General features: G+C 53.2%; 1 protein-coding gene across 4 annotated transcripts in view; it reads left to right on the forward strand.

Annotated features, from left to right (window-relative positions):
* Window positions 1-24,969, forward strand: part of DPP6 (dipeptidyl peptidase like 6) — an 853,145-nt gene extending 828,176 nt beyond the window's left edge. For all 4 annotated transcript variants that reach the window (XM_015135214.3, XM_015135213.3, XM_015135215.3 and 1 more), the window contains 9 exons: window positions 146-244; window positions 4,941-5,010; window positions 8,235-8,429; window positions 12,885-12,939; window positions 16,396-16,507; window positions 18,408-18,466; window positions 19,992-20,064; window positions 20,172-20,245; window positions 23,033-24,969. In XM_015135214.3, coding sequence (XP_014990700.3) covers window positions 146-244; window positions 4,941-5,010; window positions 8,235-8,429; window positions 12,885-12,939; window positions 16,396-16,507; window positions 18,408-18,466; window positions 19,992-20,064; window positions 20,172-20,245; window positions 23,033-23,179 — 884 coding nt within the window. In that variant the 3' untranslated portion in view covers window positions 23,180-24,969. The remainder of the gene's footprint in view (window positions 1-145; window positions 245-4,940; window positions 5,011-8,234; window positions 8,430-12,884; window positions 12,940-16,395; window positions 16,508-18,407; window positions 18,467-19,991; window positions 20,065-20,171; window positions 20,246-23,032) is intronic.
* The last annotated feature ends 884 nt before the right edge of the window (window positions 24,970-25,853 follow it).

Below are 25,853 nucleotides of genomic sequence, written 5' to 3' on the forward strand. Positions count from 1 at the left end.
TTCTTGGTCTGTATACTAGAAATAATAACCACCACCTCTGAGGCTGATGAAAGTAGCAGTCTACGCACGTGAAAAGCCACGGCCCACAGAGGTCCTCCGTGAGTGACCCTTGCATCTCAGCATGTCCCTGTTTCCTGTCTTTCAGAAATTTTTGACCTAGAAACAAATGAACATGTCAAGAAGGCCATAAATGACCGACAGATGCCTAAAGTGGAATACAGGAACATCGAGATTGATGATTATAGTAAGTACTACGTTTTTCCCCTTTAAAAAGAATGAAAAAGAGAAAGAAAACATGGGCCCGGACACAGTGCAGTCATCAGCAGCAGGCACCATGCACAGAAGGCTCCCTGAGCACGGGGGTGTATCTGCCCTGCAGCTCCTCTGGCATGGAGCGTCTTGTGTTCAGAACCAAGATGCTCACTCTGGTGACAAAATGAAAAAAAAGCAGGGCACAGGATCTCTCTCCCTGAGAGGCTGACAACTGCTTCAAAGCAAGATCGCAGACTCCAACGCTGTCCTTCTTTGGTGACCGTGTCAAGACACCGTCCAGAGAAACCTCTTCCCTCTGGAAATTCCCTTTCTGTGCCATCTGAAGTCCTTCCTGCCTCATCAGCTGGTGGAGGGTGGGCTGATGAGGGGTGTCCTTGCAGCCGGAGTTTACGTGAGGAGGTTTGAGTGCTGTTACCTCCTAGGAAACGCCTCTCACTCTGCCTTTCTGTGCCTGTGCCCTTCTTTCCTTGAACTGTCCCCCCAGTCATTCGGTAAGTTCTCCTGGGCACTAACTCTGTGCCCCACAGCATTAGCTGGACCTGGACTCACAGCTCCAGAAGGGAGGCAGAGCCTGGGAGCCTCAACTCCCACCTGTGCGCAGCTGGCTCCCAAGTCATCCCGGCTGGCCCAGTGTCCTAACTGCCCACCAGGTCGTTACTCTTGGAAACCCCAAGTGTAAAATTCCCACAGCAGATTTCACTGTCTTCCCCCAGAACTCTGTCCCCCCTCCAGACTTCCCCACATCTCTGCATAGCAGCCTTTTGGTGGTAGGTTGGCGTCAAATAACAGACTTCAAACCTTGAAATGGAGCCACCGCTTGCCCATCACCTCCGAGGCTGAAAACAGGTTTCCCTCCTGTGCGAACTCTGACTGCCTGATAGTAACTGCAGGAGCGCTTTGTCGAAAGAGAAGGTTTCCAGGGCTCTGGGGGAAAGTGTGTTGAGGCTGATAAGTAACACGGACCCGAAAGGGCAGCGGGGAGGAGCCACACACCTTGCCTTTGCCATCCCCAGACTCTCTGGAACCTCTTTGTCTGCCCTTCCCCGACACTAGACAGTGGCGTGTCGCCTGGGGCCTGGCATCTTCGCTGGCAGCCCCCTTGTGCTCAGCAGCTTAGAGGAGACACAACCACCTAACAGACTCAGCTCCGAAGAGCAGGAACCAAGGCTCACCCCATGAAACAAAAACAGGTCCCCTAAACAGTACGTGCTGCAAAGCTGCGTTGCGTAGAGCAGAAAGCAAACAGCACGAGAGTTCAGAGAAGAGCCTGAGACTGGGCTGGGGACGTGTTGGGAATGCTCACAGAACGTGGGACTTGAACATGGTCCCTGGAGTCAACCTCGGGTGGGCTCACAAGAGGCGAGAATGCAATCCAGAGAAGAGGGCAACATGAGGGGCTTAGGGGCTTAGGCAAGAGCAAGTGCAGTTCACTGTGGCTGGGTCTGGAGGCTGCCCTGGAGTCCCAGCCTGCAGGACAGCCCAGGTGTGGACCCTACACAGGGACCCTCGCTCCCCCGTGCTCGCCACGCCCTCCCTGCAGCCCACCATAGGCCCGGGCCAAAAAATCCTGCCCCTGCCATTTGGCCGTAGGAAGCTGTGCTCTATCAGAACTTTTCCAGACATTGCGTTCACCTCTGAAAGTCAGAACATTCTGGAATTTTAATGCACTTCAAATCCGCTCCCGCCCCCAACACACTTACATGTCCGGAGGCTCTCTCTCTTAAAATACCCTGAAGGTGACCACGCCACGGAAGGGGGCATGAAGGAAATGAGTAGGGAACGGTCTAGAAGAAAGAGAATAATTTTGTATGTGTCTGTGTGTGAGACAGAGCTTCACTCTGTCCCCCAGGCTAGAGTGCAGTGGTACAATCTTGGGTTACTGTAGCCTTGACCTCCCAAGCTCAAGTGATCCTCCCACCTCAGCCTCCTGAGTAGCTGGGACCACAGGCAGGCCACTATGCCCAACTAATTCTTTCTTTTTTTTTTTTCTTTTTTTTTTTTAGTAGAGACAGGGTCTATTGCCCAGACTGGTCTTGAACTACTGGGCTCAAGCAATCCTGCCTCAGTCCCCCCAAAGTCCCAAGATTACAGGTGTCAGCCATCATGCCCAGCCTAGAGGAGGAAGAAGAGAAACTCAAGAAAACTATAAACAAAGGTCGGGCACGGTGGCTTATGCCTGTATTCCCATTACTTTGGGAAGCCGAGGAGGGCAGATCACTTGAGGTCAGGCGTTCAAGACAAGCCTGGCCAACGTGGTAAAACCCCATCTCTACAAAAAAATAGAAAAATTAGCCAGGCGTGATGGCATGTGCTTGTAATCCCATTTACTTGGGAGGCTGAGGCACGAGAATCACTTGAACCTGGAAGGCAGAGGTTGCAGTGAGCCGAGATCGCACCACTGCACTCCAACCTTGGCAACAGAGTGAGACTCTCTCTCAAAAAACAAAAAACAAACAAACAAACAAAAAATGGATGCTGTGACAATCTGCTTTGGCCAAGAAATGTGTGTACTGACCAACATGCTGAAACTCTGTCTCTACTGAAAATACAAAAGTTAGCTGGGTGTGGTGGTGCACACTTTAATCCCAGCTATTGGGGAGGCTGAGGCAGGAGAATCACTTGAACCCAGGAGGTGGAGGTTGCAGTGAGCTGAGATCGCACCACTGTACTCCAGCGTGGGTGACAGAATGAGACTCCATCTCAAAAAAAAAAAAAAAAAAAGGCCGGGCGCGGTGGCTCAAGCCTGTAATCCCAGCACTTTGGGAGGCCGAGACAGGCGGATCACGAGGTCAGGAGATCGAGACCATCCTGGCTAACACGGTGAAACCCCGTTTCTACTAAAAAAAATACAAAAAACTAGCCGGGCGAGGTGGCGGGCGCCTGTAGTCCCAGCTACTCGGGAGGCTGAGGCAGGAGAATGGCGTGAACCCGGGAGGCGGAGCTTGCAGTGAGCTGAGATCCGGCCACTGCACTCCAGCCTGGGCGACAGAGCAAGACTCCATCTCAAAAAAAAAAAAAAGAAAAAAAAAAAGAAGAACTGTGTGTATATTATCCCAGCCCAGTGGAGAGACCATCGTTGCCCCGGCGTGTCTCTGAAGCTCCTCTGTTCTGCCTCCTCAGCAGCTTTGGCAGCCAGGCCTTCACCCTGGCGAGATTCCTTTCGGAGCTTAGACCTGGCCTCCCCCTCCAGCCCCCTCTACCCACTGCTGTCCCAGTAACGCTTCCCAAGCCTGCAGCACTGGTGTGTGACTGTCATCCCTTCCTCTTAGGAAATGCAGAAAAGACCGTTCAAAGCACAAAGCCAGCTTCCCCACCCTTGCCACACACTCTGTCCTGCAGGGGGTTTCCTTGAAAGGTAGGTGGGTACAGATGCCAGGAGAGGATGTGGGGCGCCTGTATGAGCCCGGCAACAGGAAGACCCCCTTAGGGATCGCAGGAAATCTGAAAGATGTCAGCCCTACCGACCTGGCTTGGTTTTGTTTTTTCATTTTGTGCTACCAGAGGCTAATGCTTTTCTTTTTTTTTTTTTTTTTTCTTTTAGAAAAGTAGGACATCTTCCAGAACGGTTCCCCTGAAATGTTTTCAGCCAGTCAGAACCCGGTTTCCAAGGTCTGCCCTTGGGCTTATCAGTGGCAGGGAGCAGCCCAGACCATGTTTTATGGAATTTAAATGATGAAGTCCAAGGCCTGCCTCTCCGCTAGTCCCTGGGCCATTGAGCCAATTTGCAAGCCATTAACATTCAGCCCGAATCAGTCAGGAGACGCCAGGTCAGAGCTGGCTGCCTAGCCAGCCTCCCAAGCCTGCAGTGTATCTGTGTAGTAATTGTATTGAAAAGCCGCTAATTCCAATTTAATTGCTGGGCCTTTGGTAATCTGGGTCGTAGTTAACGTCAATAAATAAATTCCAACTTGGATGGGAAGGTTTGTTGGGAGGTTGGGGGGGGTGCAGAAGAAATTGGTGAGGCAGGTTTTTGAGGTTTGGTTCCTACCCAGTCTCCCTCACCCACTGGATTTCACGCTGCTGAGAACCAGATCCAGTGACCTTGGTAGCCGCAGGATCCAGTGGGCTGTACCATCCTTCCCTGGCGTCCTCTAGCTGTGGCTGCAGCAGAGCTACAGAGCCACCCAGCACAAACCTACCAACAGCGAGACCCGCAGAGCCACCTGGCTCTGCACAGAGGCACTGCCATGGGCCGGCACCCTCTCCCCTCTAGGCGGCCCCCTGTTTCATCCCAGACTCCGTCTCTTCCCCTCCCTGCCTCCCTGCTCCCAAATATCCATCCCCAGCATCCCCGATCAGATGCTGAGAGATGCTTTGTTGCTGCAGGCAGCCTGCCCCCTCTCAGGGCACCATATTTCCCTGCCTGAAATTCTGCTGCTGGCAAGTGCCCAGGCCACTGAGTCTTCTGTGCATTCAGTGTGCTCCCATATGCAAGACTGAATGGAAGCTTCAGAGAAATTAAGCTTCACACAGGTTGGGTGACTTGCCCAAGGCCCCACAGCAGGCCAGAGTCCTCAGGATGAAACCCTGGGCCAGTCTCTGTCCTGTGGGCTTCCCCTCAGGCCCGATCCAGAGCACCCTCACCCCCATGGTCACCCAAGGGCATGCCCGATACCCCATGGCCAGCGTTGCCCCCCTAACCCATGCTGTGCTCTGCTTCTCCCCAGACCTGCCCATGCAGATCCTGAAGCCAGCAACCTTCACCGACACCACCCACTACCCTCTGCTCCTGGTGGTGTAAGTATCGTCACGTCTGTCTTTCCCTGGTGCTCGCTCTGGGGCTCCGTGACCCCCGTGATAAATGAATATTGAACTCTTAGGAAAAGATAAGCAGGAGAAACGATATGGTTGCAAACTGAAAACATAAGATCGTTTAGCCCAATGTCAGGTTCTTTAGGACTCGTGGAGACACCCAGAGGTTAAAAGAAAGTGGGTGCTATGTACCCACCGCCTCTCCCCAGGCTGCCTCAGGTTCTGTGACTATAAAGGGAGGCTGCTGGGATCATCATAGTGGCATCTTGCATGACAGGCTCACCGGAGGCAGGCAGGGGACAGGTCCCAAGACACAGAGACACAAGATGGCCGGAGCCTGGGACCTGCACCCTGAGCCCGTGGGTCTCACTGGCTGGCATTTCTGGCCACTGCCCTGAATGCTCTTTCTTCGCCAGCAAAGAATTTTTTCAGCTCTTGTGTTCATTAATGAAGCCTCCGGTTTGGGTTTTGAGAACAATTTTTTGTGCTCTGTAAATGCGTTGAAGATGTTGGGTCTGATTAGGGAACTCAGTGCTAGGAGCCAGCCCAGTGCCCTGTGCATAGGTTCAAATGCTGCCTGACAGCCCTGAGTCGAGGTGATGCCCACGTGCTCACACCACACGGGGAGGCAGCGCAGAGGGGGCCGCCCGGACCATTGAGCAAACGCCCCAGTGCACCTCCTGGTCTGTCTTTTCAAGACCATGGAGCAGGAGAAACTCCCGCAGCCCTTGTAGCCTGGGAGAGCCGGCGGAAGCAGAGGCCTGTGCCAGGCTGTGTTAGGGATGCCAGTGCAGCGACCCCCTGAGTAAACGCCGGAACCTGATGGAGCTGATTAACCCTGGTGTCTTGCCCAGCTCCCTTCCTGAGGGCTGAGTCCCTAAATAGCAAAAAGGTTCCATTATAGAAACGCCCCAGGGCACAGATTCCAATAGCTGATTCCGTTTTGCAATTAACCCACTTTCCTTAATATCTGGACTGCTTTCACACTTTCCCAGCAGCCACGCATGCACACCCACATGCAGACACACGCACCCACACACAGGCACACGCACATGCACACACACCCACATGTGCACACACGCATGCACACCCACACATGCACCTGCATACATAAGCACATACATATGCACACCCACATGCACACATAGGCCCACATACACCTGCACGCACACACACCCACACACAGGCACACGCACATGCCCACACATACCCACATGTGCACACACGCACACACACAGACACACGCACATGTACACACATACCCGCATGTGCACACACGCACACACACGTACCTGCATAAGAACACACATATGCACACCCACATGCACACATACACCGACATACACACACATGCACACACATACACACGTGTGCACACGTAGCCACATGCAGCACACACGTGCACACCAATATGCACACGTATGTGTATACACACATGCACACACGTACACATCTATACACACCCACACTCCCACACATCCACACCCCACCCCCCCACAGACACGTACCCACCCACCCCACACACGTGGGGTGAATCCAGATTTCCCCCACTTTCTCCAGGATGCTAACAACTTCCGAACCAGCTTTCTTCCCCTGCCCACTGGTTTCTTCAGTGATCTTAAAGGAAATCCCCAAAAGCTTTTCAGTTTACAAAACGATTCACTTTCCCTTCAGAGGTAAAAGTGGTTGTGCCAGGTGGAGACAGCTGAGCTCTGCTGAGCTGGGACAGGGCCAGGCAACCCCACCCGCTGGGCGCACACTCACTCTGGCCTCGCAAGCTTTCCTTGGAGGCTGTGTCTTTTTGTTTGTTTCTCACTGTGACATCAAATGTGATAACAAGGAGATCTGGAGTCCCTGAGCCCCTGCTTCAAATTACAAAACCCAAAAGAAAACAAACACACCCTCAACATAGAGCAGCGCCATGACTGACCAGGACCCTAAGCATGCAGCACTCTAGCGCGCCACTCCTGGCCCGCTCCTCCTGCCGCCCCCCGCACCCGACTCCTCAGTCCTTGGCGGACAGCTGGGACAGTGCCAGTAGTCGGAGCCGTCACCTGGCTGGATCCACTCGCAGGAGGGGCACTGCTCCCTGTTGCTGTTCCAGGGAGGCAGGCTGGGCCTGGGGCTGGCTTTCTCTCCTGTGCATGCTTTTCCCAGCAAGAGGGAAAATCACCTAAAAACCTCCCCACACCCATGAGTATGCTGGTCAATGAGGAACAACTAGTCCTGCGTAGAAAATGGCCCTGTTCCCAGCCTGGACAACATAGCAAGACCCCATCTCTACAGAGTAACAGATTTTTCTTTTAATTAGCCAGACAAGGTGGCACATGCCCGCGGTCTCAGCTATTTGGAAGGCAAAAGTGGGAGGATTTCTTGAGCTCCAGAGGTCAAGGCTGCAGTGAACCAAGATTGTGTCACTACACTCCAGCCTGGCCAACAGAGTGGGACCCTGTCTCAAACCAAAATAAAAAAAGAAAGAGAGAAGGAAGGAAGGAGAGAAGGGAGGGAGGGAACAGCCCTGTTTGTGGCGCTGGTCAAATCCCATGGTCCAAATGTCCCACCATGGATGCCTTTCAGCCAGCAGCGCCGGGCTAGCAAATGAGGATCTGGGAGGAGAGCACAGTGGGAGCTGCCAGCCCAGGTCAGAGGCCACACTGCCCAGGGCCAATGGCTCTCAACTCCCGAGGAGAGGGAGGGAGAAAGGCAACCCGTATGGCGGGTTTGCTGTTACTTTGAAATTAACAAGAGACAGACCACGTCTTCAAGCCAGGGATGTGGCTAGAGTCAGCACAGCCTTGTCACTTGTGATGGGTACTGAGGGGCACAGCCTGGGGCATCTAGAACCCAGGAAAGAGAAACCGTCTTGCAGTGTAGGGAAAGCCCCGCAAAGGGAGAAGTTGGGAGGATTTTTATTGTTTCCCTCACCAAATAGATGCCCTTTGGTGGCTGTCCCTCCCAGTACCGGTGTGTTTAGGGATGGCCCTGGGAGCCCCAGGCTCTTGGAGGTCTCCTCTTCCTCCTTGCCTTATGGGGTATGGATAACACCTGGCTCACCTGCCCAGAGCAGCAGAATCTGGGGTATAGAGTTGAGCGTGTGGCAGCCGGGTCACGGGTAAAATCCCTTACGGGGGTCATCTGATGTGGCAGCTGCTAAACCAGCCGCCACCCACCACACAGCAGGCCTGCTGAGCCCGGGACTCTCTTTCCAGGGATGGCACCCCGGGGAGCCAGAGCGTGTCTGAGAAGTTCGAGGTGAGCTGGGAGACGGTGATGGTGAGCAGCCACGGCGCGGTGGTGGTAAAGTGTGACGGCCGCGGCAGCGGCTTCCAAGGGACCAAGCTCCTGCATGAAGTGAGGCGGCGGCTAGGCTTGCTGGAGGAGAAGGACCAGATGGAGGCCGTGCGGTGAGCACCCGCCCGGGAAGCAGGAGAGGCCGGAAGGGGACAGGGCTCCTCATGGGGGCTGTGCTGCAGTCATAGTGTGGGAATGCTTTTTGCATGCAATTTGCTCTTACCTAAAAACTCTTGGCCATTCCAAAGCAAGTTTCAAAGGAAACTGTTAGGAATCTTCTCCTAGCGACGTTTATAACTAGTTTTCCCACTGCAGGGTAGATTATTGAGTTGACTAAAACAAGGGTCTAGAAATTGCCAGTTTGGTCTGCTTGGCTTTTCTGCACTGTAGTCACTGACCTGGGTCAGTGTCCATGCATGTCTTTGCCATTTATCCCAAGAGGAGGAGAGAAGAGATCAGGAAGGAAGGACAGAAAAAGGGAAGGAATATGAATGGGGCTGGATCCGTGGAATGGGTCACCCTCATTACTGAGAGCAGGACCTCCATGCACATCCAGGTGGGGCCAGAATGCCCGCCCCGGCTCTGAGGAAGGGCAGGCTTTTGTTCTGTCATTCCTGTGCATCCCTATCACTTAACTCAGCAAGAGCAACCAACATCACAGAAAACAAAAAAAGGCTTAGCACCAAGGGGCAGATGCTCCAAATGACTTATTGAATCTTGTTGTTGCACTGGAACTAAGAAAACACATCAAGACACTGTGCTAGGCTGCAGCTGGCCTTCAGGCTCATTTTATAGAAGAGTTTTCACAGTCTGATGGCACAGAGGACTACAGCACTTACTCTAACTTCACCCCTTAGAGATGCTGCAGGAACAACTCAACGGACTGTGGACTCGGGTTCTGGGAATAACAAGAAGGCAGGGAGAAGCGCATCTACCGGGAACCCTCGCCGTGACCATGATCAGCACCGTCATGGGCAGGGGAGTGTGAGGCTGGGCCCGGGCACAGGAGGCGGGTGGAGCACAGAGCCCAGCTCAGTACACGCTTATTGCCTGGAGGATGATAGGAAACCTGGCACCTCTGTACCTGTTATACCAGGGTGCTTTGTGGTTTGAAAATTTTTACTTAGCTGACTTTCAAAACATTTCTTCTCATTTTGAAAAAGATTGATGGCCCCTGGTATGTACTCAGTAAATGGTCTTTCAGTGGAAAACAGTGAGTGTGTGAATGAATGGACCCCTCCAGGGAGCTATGAGCTAGGTGATGGCAGACAAAGCAATTGCTTCAGAAACCCGTGTTGCAGGTGGGAAATACAGAGCAGGCAAGCAGTCAGGACTCAGATACTCAGGGAAGGAGTGTCTGCCAGGATGCCTTTGCCTGGAAGTCAATGACTACAACAACACATGTGTGCTTACGCGCGTGCACACACACACCCCTCAAATAAGGAACTATATTGGCTATGAAAGACATAGGGATGCCAGGCCTCAGGGTTGATGAATCCAGACACCAACAATGTCACCGAAGACCCAGGCTCTCTCCGTCTCTCCGCCCAACCAGCCATGATGGCCTCATCCTAAGCCAAGCCCCCAGCTCATGGATGGCCCTCAGTAGCACCTGGCTCCATGCTTCTTCATCTACCTCCAGCAGGTTGGGGAGGGAACAGTTTTGGAAACTTCCAGAAAGGAAGGAAAGTCTCCCTAGAAGCAGACAGCAAACCTCTCCTTCCATCTCCCGGCCCTCCCCTGCCCATTCCAGAATGGACCACGAGTGAGAGAGGTGCAGGCAACTCCCCAGAGACCAAGTGGGTCCACCTGACACCAGTGTGGGGCCAGCTCCTGAGCAGAGGACGTGGGGTGACAAGGGCACGCTGGGGTTCAGTGTGGAAGGAGGATGGGCGGGTGACTGCTGGGTCCGCAGTCGGCAGTGCCAGCCACAGAGGACTCCCAGGACACGGAAGCCAGCCCAGGCTGTGCTCTGGAGTGGAGTGGGCCTGGCTTCCTGGGTAGGGTCTCGAGGGCTCTCCTGGCTTCCCGGACCTCCTCCTTTGGGCCTTTTCCATTTGTGCGTGGCTTCCCCTGCCATCTCCTGCTCTTTCCTCTCCCTGCCTGCTCTACCTCCTCCCAGGGAGGTATGGAAGCCCGGGGCCTCTCCGCCATCAAGGGCAGGCCCAGGGGAAGGTCGCAGCACCCTCAGGCTCCCCTTCGACACTTGGCGCTGCCTGGCATCTTCCCCGAAGAGCAAAGGAATTAGAGGGCAAAGGTGTTTCACACACATCGTGCCCTAAAAGGAAGGAATGGGCTCAAGCATCTGCTCCAAAACAAGGCAGAACCTGTTGCAGAAAAAGAGCCAACAATGCCAGCTCCTAAACCACCAACGCTCAAGAATGGGAGCACGTGGACAACGGCAAATCTTAGAGCCGCTGCCAAAGCGCAGACTTTCCTAGGAAGCTGATGCCCAACAGCGCTAAGCCACAGAAAGCCTCCCTCGGCTCTCCTTAGGAATGAGGTCTGCATTTTCATTCATCAGAAGGAAACAGCCCAATTTTATCAGAAGGCTAAAATCATGAGGCTGACGCTTTAGCCTGACTCCTCCCCCTCCCACAGTTCCCCCGTCTGCCGCCACCATATCCTCACCGAGGAGCCCACGGGGCCAGCCTCCCACAAGCAGCTGAGATGAGCTGTGGCAGGGAGCTCGCCCCACCCCTGTGGACGGTGGGGGGCAGCTGTGTAAACCCCCGACTGGGTCCAGTGGGCTCCTGTCTCCCAGAGACAGGTTGTCTCTGGGCTCAACTTGGGATTTTCTTCACCATTTTTTCTTTTGGATCCTACGTGCTTGTGTGTATACACACAGACACCCTGGACCATGTGCTAAGGAACAACAGAAATGCCTCATTTTTATTTATTCATTTGTTCACGTAGCTAGTGGAGGAAGCCAAAATAGTTCTCCCCAAAATATTGAGACCTGCTAAGTGAAAGACATTGAAAACACAGGGAGTCTCTGCCTCCGCCCGTGTTTATCAGACACCAGGACATCCATCCTTCCTTCCTGGGGACGGCACCTGCTCACCAGCCCAGAGAGGGCCCCCGCCATTGCCAGGGACTCTGGGGGCAGATTGTATTGCCTTGTCACAGGTTCCCTCCTTTTAAAAGACTGGAGGCCAGGCGTGGTGGCTCACGCCTATAATCCCAGCACTTTGGGAGGCCCAGGCAGGTAGATCATCTGAGGCCAGGAGTTCAACCAAGACCAGCCTGGCCAACATGGTGAAACCCCATCTCTACTAAAAACACAAAAATTAGCCGGGCGTGGTGGTGCACACCTGTAATCCTAGCTACTCAGGAGGCTGAGGCAGGAGAATCGCTTAAACCTGGGAGGCAAAGGTTGCAGTGAACCTAGATCACACTACTGGACTCCAGCCTGGGTAACGAGAGAAACTCTGTCTCAAATAAATAAATAAATAAATAAAAGACTGGAGCTGCTCTCTCCTTTGCCAGGTCACTATGCCGAGAGTTATCGCTCTTTGTTAAAACACTACGTGAGCAGGGCCCCTAAACCACTGCCTTGAGAGAGGCGCTGGAATTGAGGCCCCCGCCATGGGCAGGGCACAGTGCACGCCAGGAAACCTCTTCTGGTTTTCCTCTTGTTCATCTGACTTTCATTTTCAGGACAGTGAGAGTGTCTCGACCAGGAACTCATAAGGGTTGAGAAAAGAAATTATATTTTCTCCTCCTTACTAGAAAATGTCTAAAACTATCTCTAACTCCACACTTGATATTATGGCTTAGCTTGAGGTAAAATCCAGACAGACAACAATTTCCACCTGACAAGCCCACAGCCTGCAGGTGTCCTGCTGCTGGTCAAGGTCCAGAAACCGGAAGGACCCCAGACACTTCGTGGGGGAAGCGGAAGACCACGGTGCGGGGCAAGGTCCCAGCAAGGGTGAGGCAGGGACCCAGGCAGCACTGGCCCAGAGCACTGAGGCCCAGAGCACCAAGTGGGTGCTGCCAAGGCTGGGCCGTAGCAGGAAGCTCATGGGAAGAATCCCTCTGTGGCCAAACAGGTGCAAGACGGAGGCCTCCTCCCAGGAATTGGGAACAGAGGGCTGTGCAGGTGGAATGGGGGCTCACTGGCTTGACTCTGAGCCCAGAAGCATGGAACCAGAGCTCCACAGATCCCTGCCGACACCTAAGGCTCATCCCAGAGCCCGCGTGCTTGGAGTCACAGGCTCTGGGTGAGGGCCCGATAGCAGCAGGTGGACCCCATGTAGCAGGGGCTGAGTCTCCCAGAAGGGGCTCTGCAGTTGTGGATTAACAGCTCACGGTTGAGAAGCTTCTACACCTGGAAGTGCTACAGAGTTACTGCAAGGGTGCTTTGAATATTTAATGTGAACATACTGACTTGGCACTAAATAAATAAAAGCAATAAATAATTATATTGGAATGCTAAGGTGGCTTTTTATTTGAAGAGGGATTTTCATCCTTGAAATGGATGGAAAATATGGCTCTAGACCACAGGGAGACAAAGGACCAGCAGGATGTGCACTGAACCCTCTCTCCCCTCCTCGACCTCGCAGGACGATGCTGAAGGAGCAGTACATCGACAGGACGCGCGTGGCCGTGTTTGGGAAGGTGAGTCTGAGCCGCCCTGGTCTGAACACCCCTCGGTTCCAGTGTGGCCTGCACCATTACCCAGGCCTAATCCTGATTTATTGAGAACGTCTGTGGTCTGCTGGTGAGCAAGTAATTATTTTTTTTAAAGCAAGAGCCTCAGTGCTTAGTGATTCCAGCCGTGGGAGGTTTCACTGGATAAGCTCATTTTTCAAAGTTTCTTTTTACATTATCTGGAAGGAAAGAGAAGAGAAGCCAGGTCCCCGCAGGAGAGCTCTAATACGTTCCTAATGACTTTTCTCCCATCCGCCTGCTGTAGCTCTTGGCATGGTAGCCCAGGAAAGAAGGGAAGCAGGAATCTATTTCTGGATATCTTGATGTGCAGTAACAACATTAATTACCACGTCTACTTAGGCGGAAGGACAGGTGTGGGGAGGGTCGCGCAGTGAACTCTCAAACCAGAGCCGCTCCCAACTGGTGGCCCTTGTCAGAAGGCTGTAGCCTGGGACAGTTCAGCTGTAGCTGAGGCCCACGGTTTGGAGTTAGGTCCCTGCACGGCCACCTGCTATGGCTCTGGTACCTGGCCCCTCATTCTCCTTAGCCTAGACCTGGGGCCTCTTGATCTCAAGAAGATCAGCACACAGATGGGGCAGCACAGACCCTCCCTCCGAGAGTGACCCTCAGCACAGGCCCTGCCGAGGAGGCCTTGCCGTGACGCCCCCGCGGTGAAGGCTTGGACAAGTAATCAGCACAGTGCCTCTTACGTCATCGCCTCCAAAACCTCAGAGCCCAGCATGCCCTGGAGACCCAGCCCTGCCCTGTGGGCTGCTCCCAGAAGCAGGGGATGCAGGAGCCCTCCCACACCTCCTCCTTACCTGCTGGAGGTAGGGCAGCCAAGAGGAGGGTCGGTGGCTTCTCTCCTTGTTCAGAGCCCAGGCACAGAGCCCTAGAGGTGCATTCCAGGCGCCTAGACGTCCACTCACTGCCTGTGAGGCCCGAAGCCACTGGGTCATTGGTGGGTGTGACCTGGGTGTCACTAGCCATCACCTCTCCCCACCCCCATGGAAGTGACTTCCCAGCAGACTGGCAGCTGGAAGGCAGGCAGCCTGGGCCGTGGTCAGTCTTTTCCAGTCCTCACTCTGCCCCAAATGCACATGGATGCCACTCCTGAGGGCCTGGTCTCCTTCCTGTGTCTTACATACAGCCCACCCTCTCAGGGCCTTTCATAGTTCACTTCTGGACAGAGAGGCTTTCTCAACAGGCGGTTGGTCCGGAAGCACAGGCAGCTTGTGCCAAAGGGAAAGGGGACCCCATGCACCTGTCGGAGCACAACTGATGCACCCCCACACCCTGTACCCCCGCACTGAGTTCTGCTGAGGACATGCGTCCAAGCTCCGTGCTGGGTATCTTTGCTTTGCCATTCTGCCCAGTGGATCCTGGGCCTCTTTCCAGAGCGTGAGCATTTCTGGTTTAACAAGCCTTAGATAGAGGTCCGTAGACCCCACAATGGTATTTCTCCTCCGACGAATAAAGCATCAGTCCTTTTAGCAGCTTGGCATGTTGCAGCCTGTCCGTTCTGTTTTGTCGCACGTGCCCCAGTGATCCAGCTGCAGCCTTTGTCAGGCATCACAGGACCTGGGACACAGAGCCCAGGGAGCAGCAGCTGCCCTGCACCCAGAGGTGACCTGGGGAACAAGGGGGCAACTGTGCATTATGTTCTGCAGGTTCCCCCCAACACCAAAAATCCCCCCTGCAGAAGATTGACCATCTCTCATTTAAACCAAAGCAGGCAACGTGGTCCTGCAGGAAAATGAGTTTTAAAGAAAACAGAGAATGACAAGTAAGGATGTGTGGCATTCATTGACAATAAATATTGTTTGTAGAAAATGAAAATCCTCTTTCATTGTCATTAGACAAGGTGCCCCTGCCCTATTAAAGGAACACACCGGAACAATCATGCAGGCCATAAATGGTTGATCCTGGGGGAGTTTGGCATCACTTGCGCTTCATGGTCTCAGTCAGGTACCTGGGTTCTCTACACTCCATGCTCCCACCAACACACATGCTCACAGACTCACATACACATGCATGCTCACCCATACACATGCTCACACACATGCTCACACATACACATGCTCACACACACATGCTCACCCATACACATGCTCACAGACTCACATACACATGCATGCTCACCCATACACATGCTCACCCATACACATGCTCACACACACGTTCACACACACATGTTCACATATACACACACTCACCCATACATGTGCTCACCCATACACATGCACACACACACATACTCACACATACACTCACACACACAATTACATACACTTGCTTGCACATACATGCTCACACACGATTACATACACATGTTCACACATACATGCTCAAACATTACATACACATGCTCACATGCTCATACACTCACACAATTACATACACCTGCTCACACATACACACGATGACATACACATGCTCACACATACACACATGTTCACACATGCTCACATACACATGCTCACATACGCACACACATGCTCACACAGGCACACGTGATCACACATAGGCTTGCACAAGTTTACACATATGCTCCTACACATGCTCACATACATGCTCTCACATACATGTACATGCACACACAATATTACACACATGCTTACACATGTGCTTATACATATACACCCATGCACATGTTCACACGTTTATACACACACACACACACACACACCCATATACTCACACATTCACACACATGCTGCCACATGCTCTGTCTCTCACACATACCTGACACAGTTCCTTGCTGTACCATGGTTCCCTCGGGGTCTTCCCTTTGGGGGCTGCAGCTCGTCTGAGCATCCAGCCTTGAAGGCATCGAGCAGGTGAGGACGTAGCACTTTTCTCTGGGGAGGCCTGCATTGCAGTATGGCTTCCTCATCCCCACCGAGGGCAGGGCAGGGCAGGAGTCTAGGACTTACCTGTATACAGAATACCTGGGAGCGTCCGTCTCATGTCGGCCTTGTGCTGAGTATGTGCAGACCAGGACTTGCGCCCTAAGCCACTTGTTGGCCCCTCCCTCAGAATCGTGTGCAATGGCTTGGCCTCGCCCATAGATAAGGGAGGCAGCAAGAAATGCCTTAGAGAGACACTGAGCAGGAAGGACAGCACCTTACACCTGTGCAGTCCGCACTTGCCTTTCCAATTCGCCGTCGCATTTATCCTCACGTCCCTTGACACCAAGGCCCAGAAGCCGAGAAGGCGCACATCACATAATGCTGAGTTGGAAGGGAGTTTGCTTTTCATCTCTTGTTACTGCCGCGTAAACAACTTTCCAAGTGACACATTTTGTAAAACGAGAGAACCTGCATGGAACTGGCTGCTCTGGGGCTGTCTCCCTGCCCGAGGCTGCTTCGTGCTGAGTTACCGCCAGGACTCCAAACTGTCTTCTTTCTGCGTTCTCTCTAGGATTACGGTGGCTACCTGAGCACCTACATCCTCCCAGCGAAGGGAGAAAATCAAGGCCAGACGTTCACCTGCGGCTCTGCTCTCTCTCCAATAACAGACTTCAAACTCTACGGTAAATAGCCCCGCAGAACCAAGCGCCGGACCCCACCCCCGCCCCGCCCCCTCCCTGCGTGGCCCCACAGCCTTCCCTTCAGCACCACCGTCCCTCTAACCATAGGCGCCTCCAGTCCACAGTCGCCACCTTGGGCTGACGGAAGAACCCGGGCAAGGAGAGGGAAGGGTCTCAGGTGATATGTTTTCAATGAAAGTGGTCAACCCCCAGATGCCTACAAATCACATCGCAATGAAGAAGACCACGAGTTGAAAACAGCTAGTGCTCCGCCGGGAGCAGTGGGGTGAGGAAGCCGGGGTGTGCAGGAGAGGAGCAGGTGCTGCAGGCTCTGCCGGGCCACCTTCCTTCTCTGCTCCCAGAATCCGGATAGGGCCCTGCCCTGCGTTCTATGCCTGGGCATGGGTATTTGGTAGGCAGGTGTTACTGGATAAAGAAGGGATGGTTGAGAGGGAATGGCCACCGGAGAGCGATTCAGCAGAGGTCCACGTGGCTCAGCTCTGCCTTCCTATCTCCCTGGCCATGCAAACGGCACCTGGCCAGCACCTGTCCTCAGAGAGTGTGGCTTTCCGTGGGCACAAGGCAGAGACAGGGTCCGGGTGACCTGCTGTGGGGACCAGATGGAGATGAGCCCACCCAGGTGTGGGAACCAGACCTCTGTCCAGGCACAGAAGAGTTTTGCTGTGTTTGGGGGCTCCAGGCCCCTGCATTCTCCTCCTTATGATCACCTAACCCTTTTTCTCTGAATGGGAGTGGCTCTGTGACCTGAACCCATTTCTTAGAATATACAGAGAGGTCTTTTCTGTGACTCCGAGAACTTGCATTCAGGTCAGGGCTCCGTGGCAGCCAGGCTGTTCACACCAGCTGTCCCCACCCTAAGCAGCGCTGGCAAGTGAGGTGGAAATGGAGGGGCCTTCCTGCTGCTGGTCCACCGCAGCCCTGCTGGAGCCTGACATTCCCTGCGGGTTAGAGGAACGAGTCCAGCCCCCATTGCCACACCTAGCCCCAGCCCTGCTATGCTGGCTGAGTCCTGTAGACACCGCCCAGCAAGGCAGGGACCACGGTGGGCCCAGCAGCCTCCTGGCTGGTGCAGCCAAGTCTCCCGGCACCTTCACAACAGGCTCGCTCCAGTGCAAATTTCAACTCATAATTACACACGAACTCTCCTGGTCCAAAATGTGAATCATGTAAGAGGACGTTTTCCTCGGGAATGCGGGTGGCACCTTCAAGTTGAGTGAGACTTTCTTAATTCTTTCACCATGCTGTTTCAGATTTGTCTGATTCAAACGCACATAAAAGCTGCCATCGTGTCTTGATGGGTCACTGTGCCCAAAACCAGCCAGTCCAGTCCTCTTCATTGTCTCCTGGGCGCCCTCAGGCTTACCCTGCAGGCCAGGGACACTGCTGGAGCCCTTTCCGCCCTCGGCCCTGGGAGAAGCCCCTCACACTCCTCCTGTCGCCCAGCTGTGACCGCAGGGCCTCATGCAGAACCAAGAGCAGGGATGTGCCTGGACTTTTTAAAAAATAAGTAAATCTTGATGGAAACGTGCTCTCTTGACCACCCATGCCCTTCCTAAGTGTTGAAGGAGGAGGTTATCCTATTTATTTAGGAATCAGATTAACTGGGTTTTGCTTAATTCAGGTTCTGTGGTACTGATGAAAATTGCAACACTGGCACTTACACATGTTAAGGTTCCCGTTGTACTGTCTGAGGCCCCTTGTAAAGACCCAAATGATTTAGGTGGTGTTTTCAAAAAACCAACAATCTGCCATGCAAGTGACAAGTGGGAATGAGCCTGAACCCCCTCCCCACACCTGGCCCAGGGCCCTCCCTAGAGCTTGGGGGCTGCACTCACAGGGCCTGGAAGCCAGAGGTAACCTCCCTCCCTTTGCTTCCGTGCAGCCTCTGCATTTTCCGAGAGGTACTTGGGCCTCCACGGACTTGACAACAGAGCATACGAGGTATGTTTGGGCACAACTAAAGAATGTGATGAGACCAGTCAGCCTCTGCCAGTCTCCAACCCCGCCCTGGCTCTATGGCCCACTGTGCCTTCCCCAGCCCCACCAGCACCAAAGTCCACTCAGAAACCTCCGAAGGATCCTTCCACCAGACCGTGGCTTGAGGTTAACATGGCCTCTCTGGGTTCCGCCTGATTTCCCATTATAGGACTTGAGGGATGAGGAAGAATGTAAGAGGATATTTGATGGGGGAGTCAGCTCCAGCGTCCACAGATACCTGCCATGCACAGGACTCCTGGCTCTCGCCACAGCCAGAGCTGTGCTGCTCGGGGAGAGGGAGCTTTTTTTCTTTTCTTTTCTTTTCTTTTTGAGATGGAGTTTTGCTCCGTCACCCAGGCTGGAGTGCAGTGGCACGATCTCGGCTCACTGCAACCTCTGCCTCCCAGATTCAAGCAATTCTCCTGTCTCAGCCTCCCGAGTAGCTTGCATTATAGGCGCATGCTGCCACGCCCAGCTAATTTTTGTATTTTTAGTAGAGACGGGGTTTCACTGTGTTGGTCAGGCTGGTCTTGATCTCCTGACCTCAGGTGATCCACCCACCTCGGCCTCCGAAAGTGCTGGGACTATAGGTGTGAGCCACCGCACCTGGCCCGAAAGTGAGCTCTTCACTGAGGAGCAGAAAGCCTCTCTGATGCGACCTCCTGAGTCAGACCTGTTGATTTGGTGCAGCTGTCAGACACCGCGTTTCTCCAGCTGTGTGCAGGGAGGGAGGCCAGAGCTCCCAGCCGAGGCAGCACTGCGTTTTCAGAGTGGAAACTTGGACAAAGGAACTGAGTCCATCCAGGGAGTTAGCTCCCTGTGGCTCCAGGTGAAATGATGGCCCTCTGAGGCTACCTGGAGTTGGAGGAAACTCTTCCTTTTTCCCTTCTTCTCTTCCACCCCCTCCTCTTCCAAAAAGGGAGTTAATGTGGGAGAAAGCTGGGTGTATTAGTCCATTTTCATGCTGCTGATAAACACATACCCGAGACTGGGCAGTTTACAGAGGAAATAGGTTTAGTGGAGAACTTACAGTTCCACGTGGCTGGGGAAGCCTCACAATCATGGCTGAAGGCAAGGAGGAGCAGGTCTCATCTTACATGGATGGCAGCAGGCAAAGAGAAAGCGTGTGCAGGGCAACTCTGCCTTACAAAGTCATCAGCTCTTGTGAGATTTATTCACTATCATGAGAACAGCACAGGAAAGCCCCGCCCCCATGATTCATTCATCTCCCACTGGGTCCCTCCCACAACTCGTGGGAATTATGGGAGCTACAAGATAAGATTTGGGTGGGGACACACAGTCAAACCATATCACTGGGCTTCTGAGATCTGCCCTGCATTTCTTTGCATATGTAAGGCATCCCGGGTTCTCCAGGAACTTAGTGTTTTCAATACACTTCACCTACCTTCTCAGTCAGGTTTCCAAGCAGAACATCTGGCTTCCCACAGAGCAGCCCCCTAACTCTGTCCCCTTGCCCCCGCACGTGCAGATGACCAAGGTAGCCCATCGAGTCTCCGCGCTGGAAGAACAGCAGTTCCTGATCATTCATCCCACTGCTGATGGTAAGGACTGAAAATGTTAATTCACTGCGTATCTGGTGAGAACCTCCTCCTTGATGGCACCATGGGTTTTAACAAACGTCTTCCTCTCTTTCTTTTTTTTTGAACAGAAAAAATTCATTTCCAGCACACAGCAGAACTCATTACACAACTAATTAGGGGAAAGGCTAATTACAGCTTACAGGTACAGTACCCATGTTACTCTGTTTTGAACCTGGAGCAAGACTTTCCTTTCATGGAGAAAGACCTGACGGGTGTTCAGGGCATTCCACTGCAGCAGACACACCTGTGCTGTGGCGGTCGGTGATGAGCAGGGTCCCAGCAGGTTGGAAAATCAGCACATGCTCAACGTTTTCTTGTAATTAATGATAGCTCCGCTCTGTACTTCAGCCAGGTTTAAATCCCTTTAGGACAACCACCACCCCGTACGCCCACCCCAGCCCCGCTCCCCTCCTCTGGGCAGTGAGAAGGACCAAGCCAGCACCCGCCCCGCCCAGCAGTGTGGCTGGGGCTATCCCGGTGTGGGGAGTGGGACTGTTGTCCTGGGTTGGTGAGAGAGGTGCTGGCGGGCCCTGAGCCTTGCCCCACTGCTTCCCTCTGACCAACACCACACATTACTACACACTGGCAGGATGTCCTGGGGCCATCTGTAGCTGGGAAGTAGTGAAAGAGGGGTGCCCTTCCCAGAACTGAGCCCACTTTCCCAGAACCAACCCATGGCCCATCCACAACAGCATCAAGTGCTGACCCAGCCGCCCCAAACCTGGGCTCTTCCCAGTGATGCACAGGGCTGTCCCTGGAAACTTCTGCCATTTCCTTCCTGCCCTCTGCTCCTTTGGTGAAGCAGGTATGACCCAATGGTCTCCTCAGGTCTGAGATGAATGGGAGAGCTCCTTGGAGACAAATGACAGGCACCCCGCCTCCCTCAGAGAGCTCTTGCCCTGGGCTGACCACTGCCTTGGCCTCCAGCATCCCTGCCTGTGGGAGGGAGGGACCACATGTGGGCTTGATTAGGCAGGGAGAGCTCCAACCAGAAGGGAGTTGGACCCCAGTGTGGATGAAGAGGGGCAGAAGGACGCGGTTACAGCACCCTCGAGTTTCCTTGTGAAAGACGTTCAGATTTCAGACTTTTTCATAGTGTGGCAGTTGCATGGCAGTGTTAAGCACACTGACCATGGAAGCGCCAAAGGTCCATCTGTATGTGCTCATGTGGGCAACTCCCCAAGATATGGGGTGAGCTGAACCCCCCAGGTACACAGCAGCCTGCATCTCTGCAGGCTCCACGGGTATCAGGGAGCGGGACACACCCGGGGACAGGCATGTGGTCACGGCAAAGGCCTTCACAGGCACCCCATGCATCTGGAGCCAGGCCCAGCCCCAGGTAAGAGCACAGGAGATGGGGGCCTGAGGCAGGAGGAGAAAGCTTCCTGCCCCATACCTCTTGTACTACTTGATGTTTTAATGATATATCATAGCCTAATGACAGCATTAATAAATACTTCAAAATAAAGGTGAATTTTACCCTCCAAAAAATTACAAGGAAGGCAGAAAGAGGTAGTCTAGTGTCACAGAAAAATGTGGGTTTGGGGTTGGATGCAGTGGCTCACACCTGTAACCCCAACACTTTCGGAGGCTGAGGTATGGGGATTGCTTGAGCTCAGGAGTTTGAGACCAGCCTGGGCGACACAGCAAGACCCCATCTCTACAAAAAGTTTTTAGAAAATAGCCAGACCTAGCTGTGTGTACCTGTGGTCCCAGCTACACAGGAGGCTGAAGTGGGAGAACCACTTGAGCCCAGGAGGTTGAGGCTGCAGTGAGCTATGGTCACACCATGGCATTCCAGCCTGGGCGATAGAGTGAGACCCTGTCTGAAAAATAAAAGAAAAAAATAAGATGCAGGCTTTGAATTCCCGCATGTGTACCGATGGTTCACGGTGCTCCTAGGAGATGTTGGTGTCACTGCACTGGCAGTAGAAATATTAGCCACCATCCTGTTGGCATCTGGGACTGAACAAGCCTACATTCCAGGCCTCATTCTAAGCACATCATGGCTGTAAGATTGTTTAATTCTCACAAAGTGTTATGAGCTGGAGTCTACTGCGATTATCCTCCCCACCCGACATACCTGGAATCCCAGGTTCAGGCAAGTTACCCGTCCACAGTCACAAAGGAAGTGAGCAGCCAGGATGCAAAATCCGTGGGGCCGGCCTGTGGGCACCCAGGGCAGCACGCAGCCCCTCCGCGGCAGAGTGTAACAGGGAGCACAGGAGCGTAATGGCGTGATAATGGCTCAGGGCAACCTCCGCCTCCTGAGTTCAAGTGATTCTCCTGCCTCAGCCTCCCGAGTAGCTGAGACTACAGGTGTGCCCCACCACGCCCAGCTAATTTTTATATTTTTAGTAGAGACGGGGTTTCACCATGTTGGCCAGGTTGGTTTTGAACTCCTGACCTCAAGTGATCCTCCTGCCTCGGCCTCCCAAAGCACTGGGATTAGAGGCATGGAATTCTTTCCATTTCTTTTCAGAGCCTGACACCCTGAAACCTTGGGCTGCAGCTCTGTAGTCCCCAAGCTTGTATCCATGTTGCAAATTCAAGCAAAAAGATCCAGAGTCTAGAGTGTTGAATGAAGAACTTCCCAAATTTTTCACCCAGTTTCCACGGAGCATTTGCTGTGCCTGGCAAGGGATAGGCACCCGGGGGAGTGGCGGTGTTTGAAGGCTGGTTGGCTTCATGAATGGGTGCTGCATTTCCACGCTAGGGGAGGACCCCCTCTGACTGGGACAGCCAGGCAAAAGTCCCAGGAGGAAGGGGCACTTCCGTCAGGAGTGACGTGGTTAGGAAACTCACTTCATCCACTAAAATCCAGCCCTGGACGGGGCCCAGGTTTCCCTGGGCTCCATACCTCCCGTGCGTTCCCGTCCCACGGGGAGGGTGTTCCGGGGAGAGTAATTTCTCCGTGCCTTCCTTGCAGATTTACCCCGACGAAAGCCATTACTTTCACAGCGCCAGCCTCAAACAGCATCTGTACCGGTCCATCATCAACTTCTTCGTGGAATGCTTCAGGATCCAGGACAAACTGCCCACAGTCACAGCGAAAGAGGACGAGGAGGACGACTAACCTCAGGTCGCTCTAAGCACAAACGTGGCTCTTTCTACAACCAGATGCAACTGAGGGATTTCCCTGCCCTCCCTCTTCCCTGGGAGGGGCGGGGCGGGGCGGGGCGGGGCCGGGTGTGCCACAGCATGTGTGTCTCGGATGCAGTTTTGCTTGGGAAACAAGCTCCTTCCCCGGGGTCCTCGCTCGCGGCCTCCATCGCACCAGGGACAACTGTCCCCGCAGCAGCGCCTCCTGCTGGCGCCCGAGAGACCGGCACGCCGTGGCCCCTCCCCCAAGGAACCGAGCAAAGGATGGTGGCGCCAAAGCCCGCGCGAGCCCACAGAACACCGGCCCCTAGATTCCAGCCACCCGGCGGAAGCATGAGACCCGCCCACGAGCCTCTGTGTTCCCGTTCGCAGCATCACACCCTGTCTCATGTCACAGTGCCACGGACACAGCAGTTACAGCACAATCGTTTAGCAGTGCGCGTTCATAGATGGGCTTGCTACGTCCTGTCATTAGGACATCCAACATGGTGAGGGGCTACAAGGAAACCCTTTTCTGTACAAAGTCTTACTGTAGCTACGCTAATGGTTAGCCTGATAGAATTAACTCGTATTTTTCTATGGTTTTAACCTGATGCTCCAGTGTCTCCGTCACGGGGTGGTTTTGCTGTTTTGGGTTTGGCTTTGTTTCGCTCTCCTTTCTCCAGTCCACGTGTAAACTTTCCGCTTGTTTGGATGAAGAAGCAGATCAGAAGTAACTGTTCCCTCCTCAAGGCTGTCTTCAGAGGTCTTGGAGACGCTCCTAAACACTGAGGGGGAGGACAGCCAATAGTACCCATTAAAAGAAATACGTAAATAAAACCTGTCTCCCACTGAGCTGTGCTAGGGCTTGGCTGTAGATGTGCACTGTCTATTTACATCCGTCCTTACAACCATCCTTGTCCTCCTTGGTGCGGTATCAAGCTTTTTCCCATGACATTTGGTTAAAAAAAAAAACAAAACAGAAAAAAGACAAAGGGTCAACTCCACCCCCAGGTCTGCTGTGTGTGCTCGGGCCACGGGAGTCCTGAGGGTTCTGTGGGCCTGCGCGCTTCCCTCTCCCATCGTCGGGGGAGGCTCCGTGACCTTCCTGCCACGAGCAGGAGGTTGATGAAGTGCTATGTTAGCCTTGTAAGATACACTCCCACCAAATGTGCGGCCGGTGTTCCCAGTGTATATTTCGTTCTGTTGTATATAAAGGAAGCAACGTGTGTCAGACCTCTGTGCGGTCAACCCCACCTCCTCCCGCCAGTGCTAACCCCGTGTTGAGCCTGCATGCTGACACTCTGGCTGATCTGGACTCTAGAAGTGCTAGTTTGAAATATATCCATTACTGTCATTTCCTTTTGAGCTTGTGGACAAGCTGAATGTCAGGACTGACTTCTCCAGCTCCCAGCCCTGCGGGGGTGTCCTTGGCATCCTGTCAGCAGAGGAGATGCATCCCTGTTGCATTTTGGCATTTGGGGTTTTGGGTTTATCCACACGAGCTCTGAACGTCCGTTATAGTTGGGGTGATTGGAGGATCTCTGTCACCGGGTGTTTTAAAGGTGAGTCACCACCATTTGTGAAAGGACCAATGTGCTGACAAAAGGACCGATCCGAGTGCTACGTGACTGTGCGTTTGCTATTTCAATGGGCCTGAACGACTACAAAGCCAGCTCGGTCTGGAAGGGGAAGCCAGCTCTGGCCACGACACCTGGTCGGAGGCACGTGGGGATGTGGCATGGTAGCGTCTGTTCATCCATGGAATAAAACATTATTTTACCACTCGGATTGCTCCTTTCTTGCTCATCCTCCATCATCTCACCTTAGAAAGTGTGCAAGGCTTCAGGAGACTTTCAGAGTACCCACGGGGCCCCTCCAAGACGGATGCGCGACCTCAAGAGCCTGGCGTGTGCCAAATGAAGGTTGCATCCATGGTAGCAGCAGTCTGGGTAATAGAGAAGGAGGCAACCAGTCAAATATATCAAAGCCCCAAATCAATCCAAGAAAATGAAATTGAATTTTGTCTTAGAAGTCTTAAGGTGGAAACGCAGAGCTATTCCCTAACCCCGAGAGTGAAACTGATTCTCATTGGAAGCCATAGCATTGCCCACTAGAAAACTTTAATTTTTTTTTTTTTTTTTTGGAGAGATGGGGTTTCACCATGTTGCCCAGGTTGGTCTCAAACTCCTGGCTTCAAGTGATCCTCCTACCTTGGCCTCCCAAAGTGCTGGGATTATAGGCATGAGCCACCATGCCTGGCCTAGAAAACTTTAGAAAAATGTCTCCATCTGTTGGAAATTTATCCACTCATTTGCTGTTATCAATGTCTGATGTAAACATGGCCCAGCCTGAAAGCCAAGGGATTGAGTTAATTAATTAATTAATTAATACCACCCGATCATGGAGCAGCTGCTGCCTCAGAGACAGGGGCTCAGTCCTGACATCCCCGCTGAATTAGCTGATTCTTGTCACCCTGTGGATCAAGAATCATGGAAAGAATGGGGCAGGTAAGGAGAAGGAGTTAAAAAGGAGAAAGAAAGAAAGAATCAAATGCAAAAGGAGATTTTTAAAAACCAGACACAGCAGAGGCCATCTAAGTCTAACATACTCATTTCCCCCAAACAGTATCTCTGTGAGCCACCCTGGCCCTCTCCCAGGTCTCACCC

This window comes from Macaca mulatta, chromosome 3 (assembly GCF_049350105.2).
Source record: "Macaca mulatta isolate MMU2019108-1 chromosome 3, T2T-MMU8v2.0, whole genome shotgun sequence".
In the NCBI taxonomy this organism is placed as follows: domain Eukaryota; kingdom Metazoa; phylum Chordata; class Mammalia; order Primates; family Cercopithecidae; genus Macaca; species Macaca mulatta.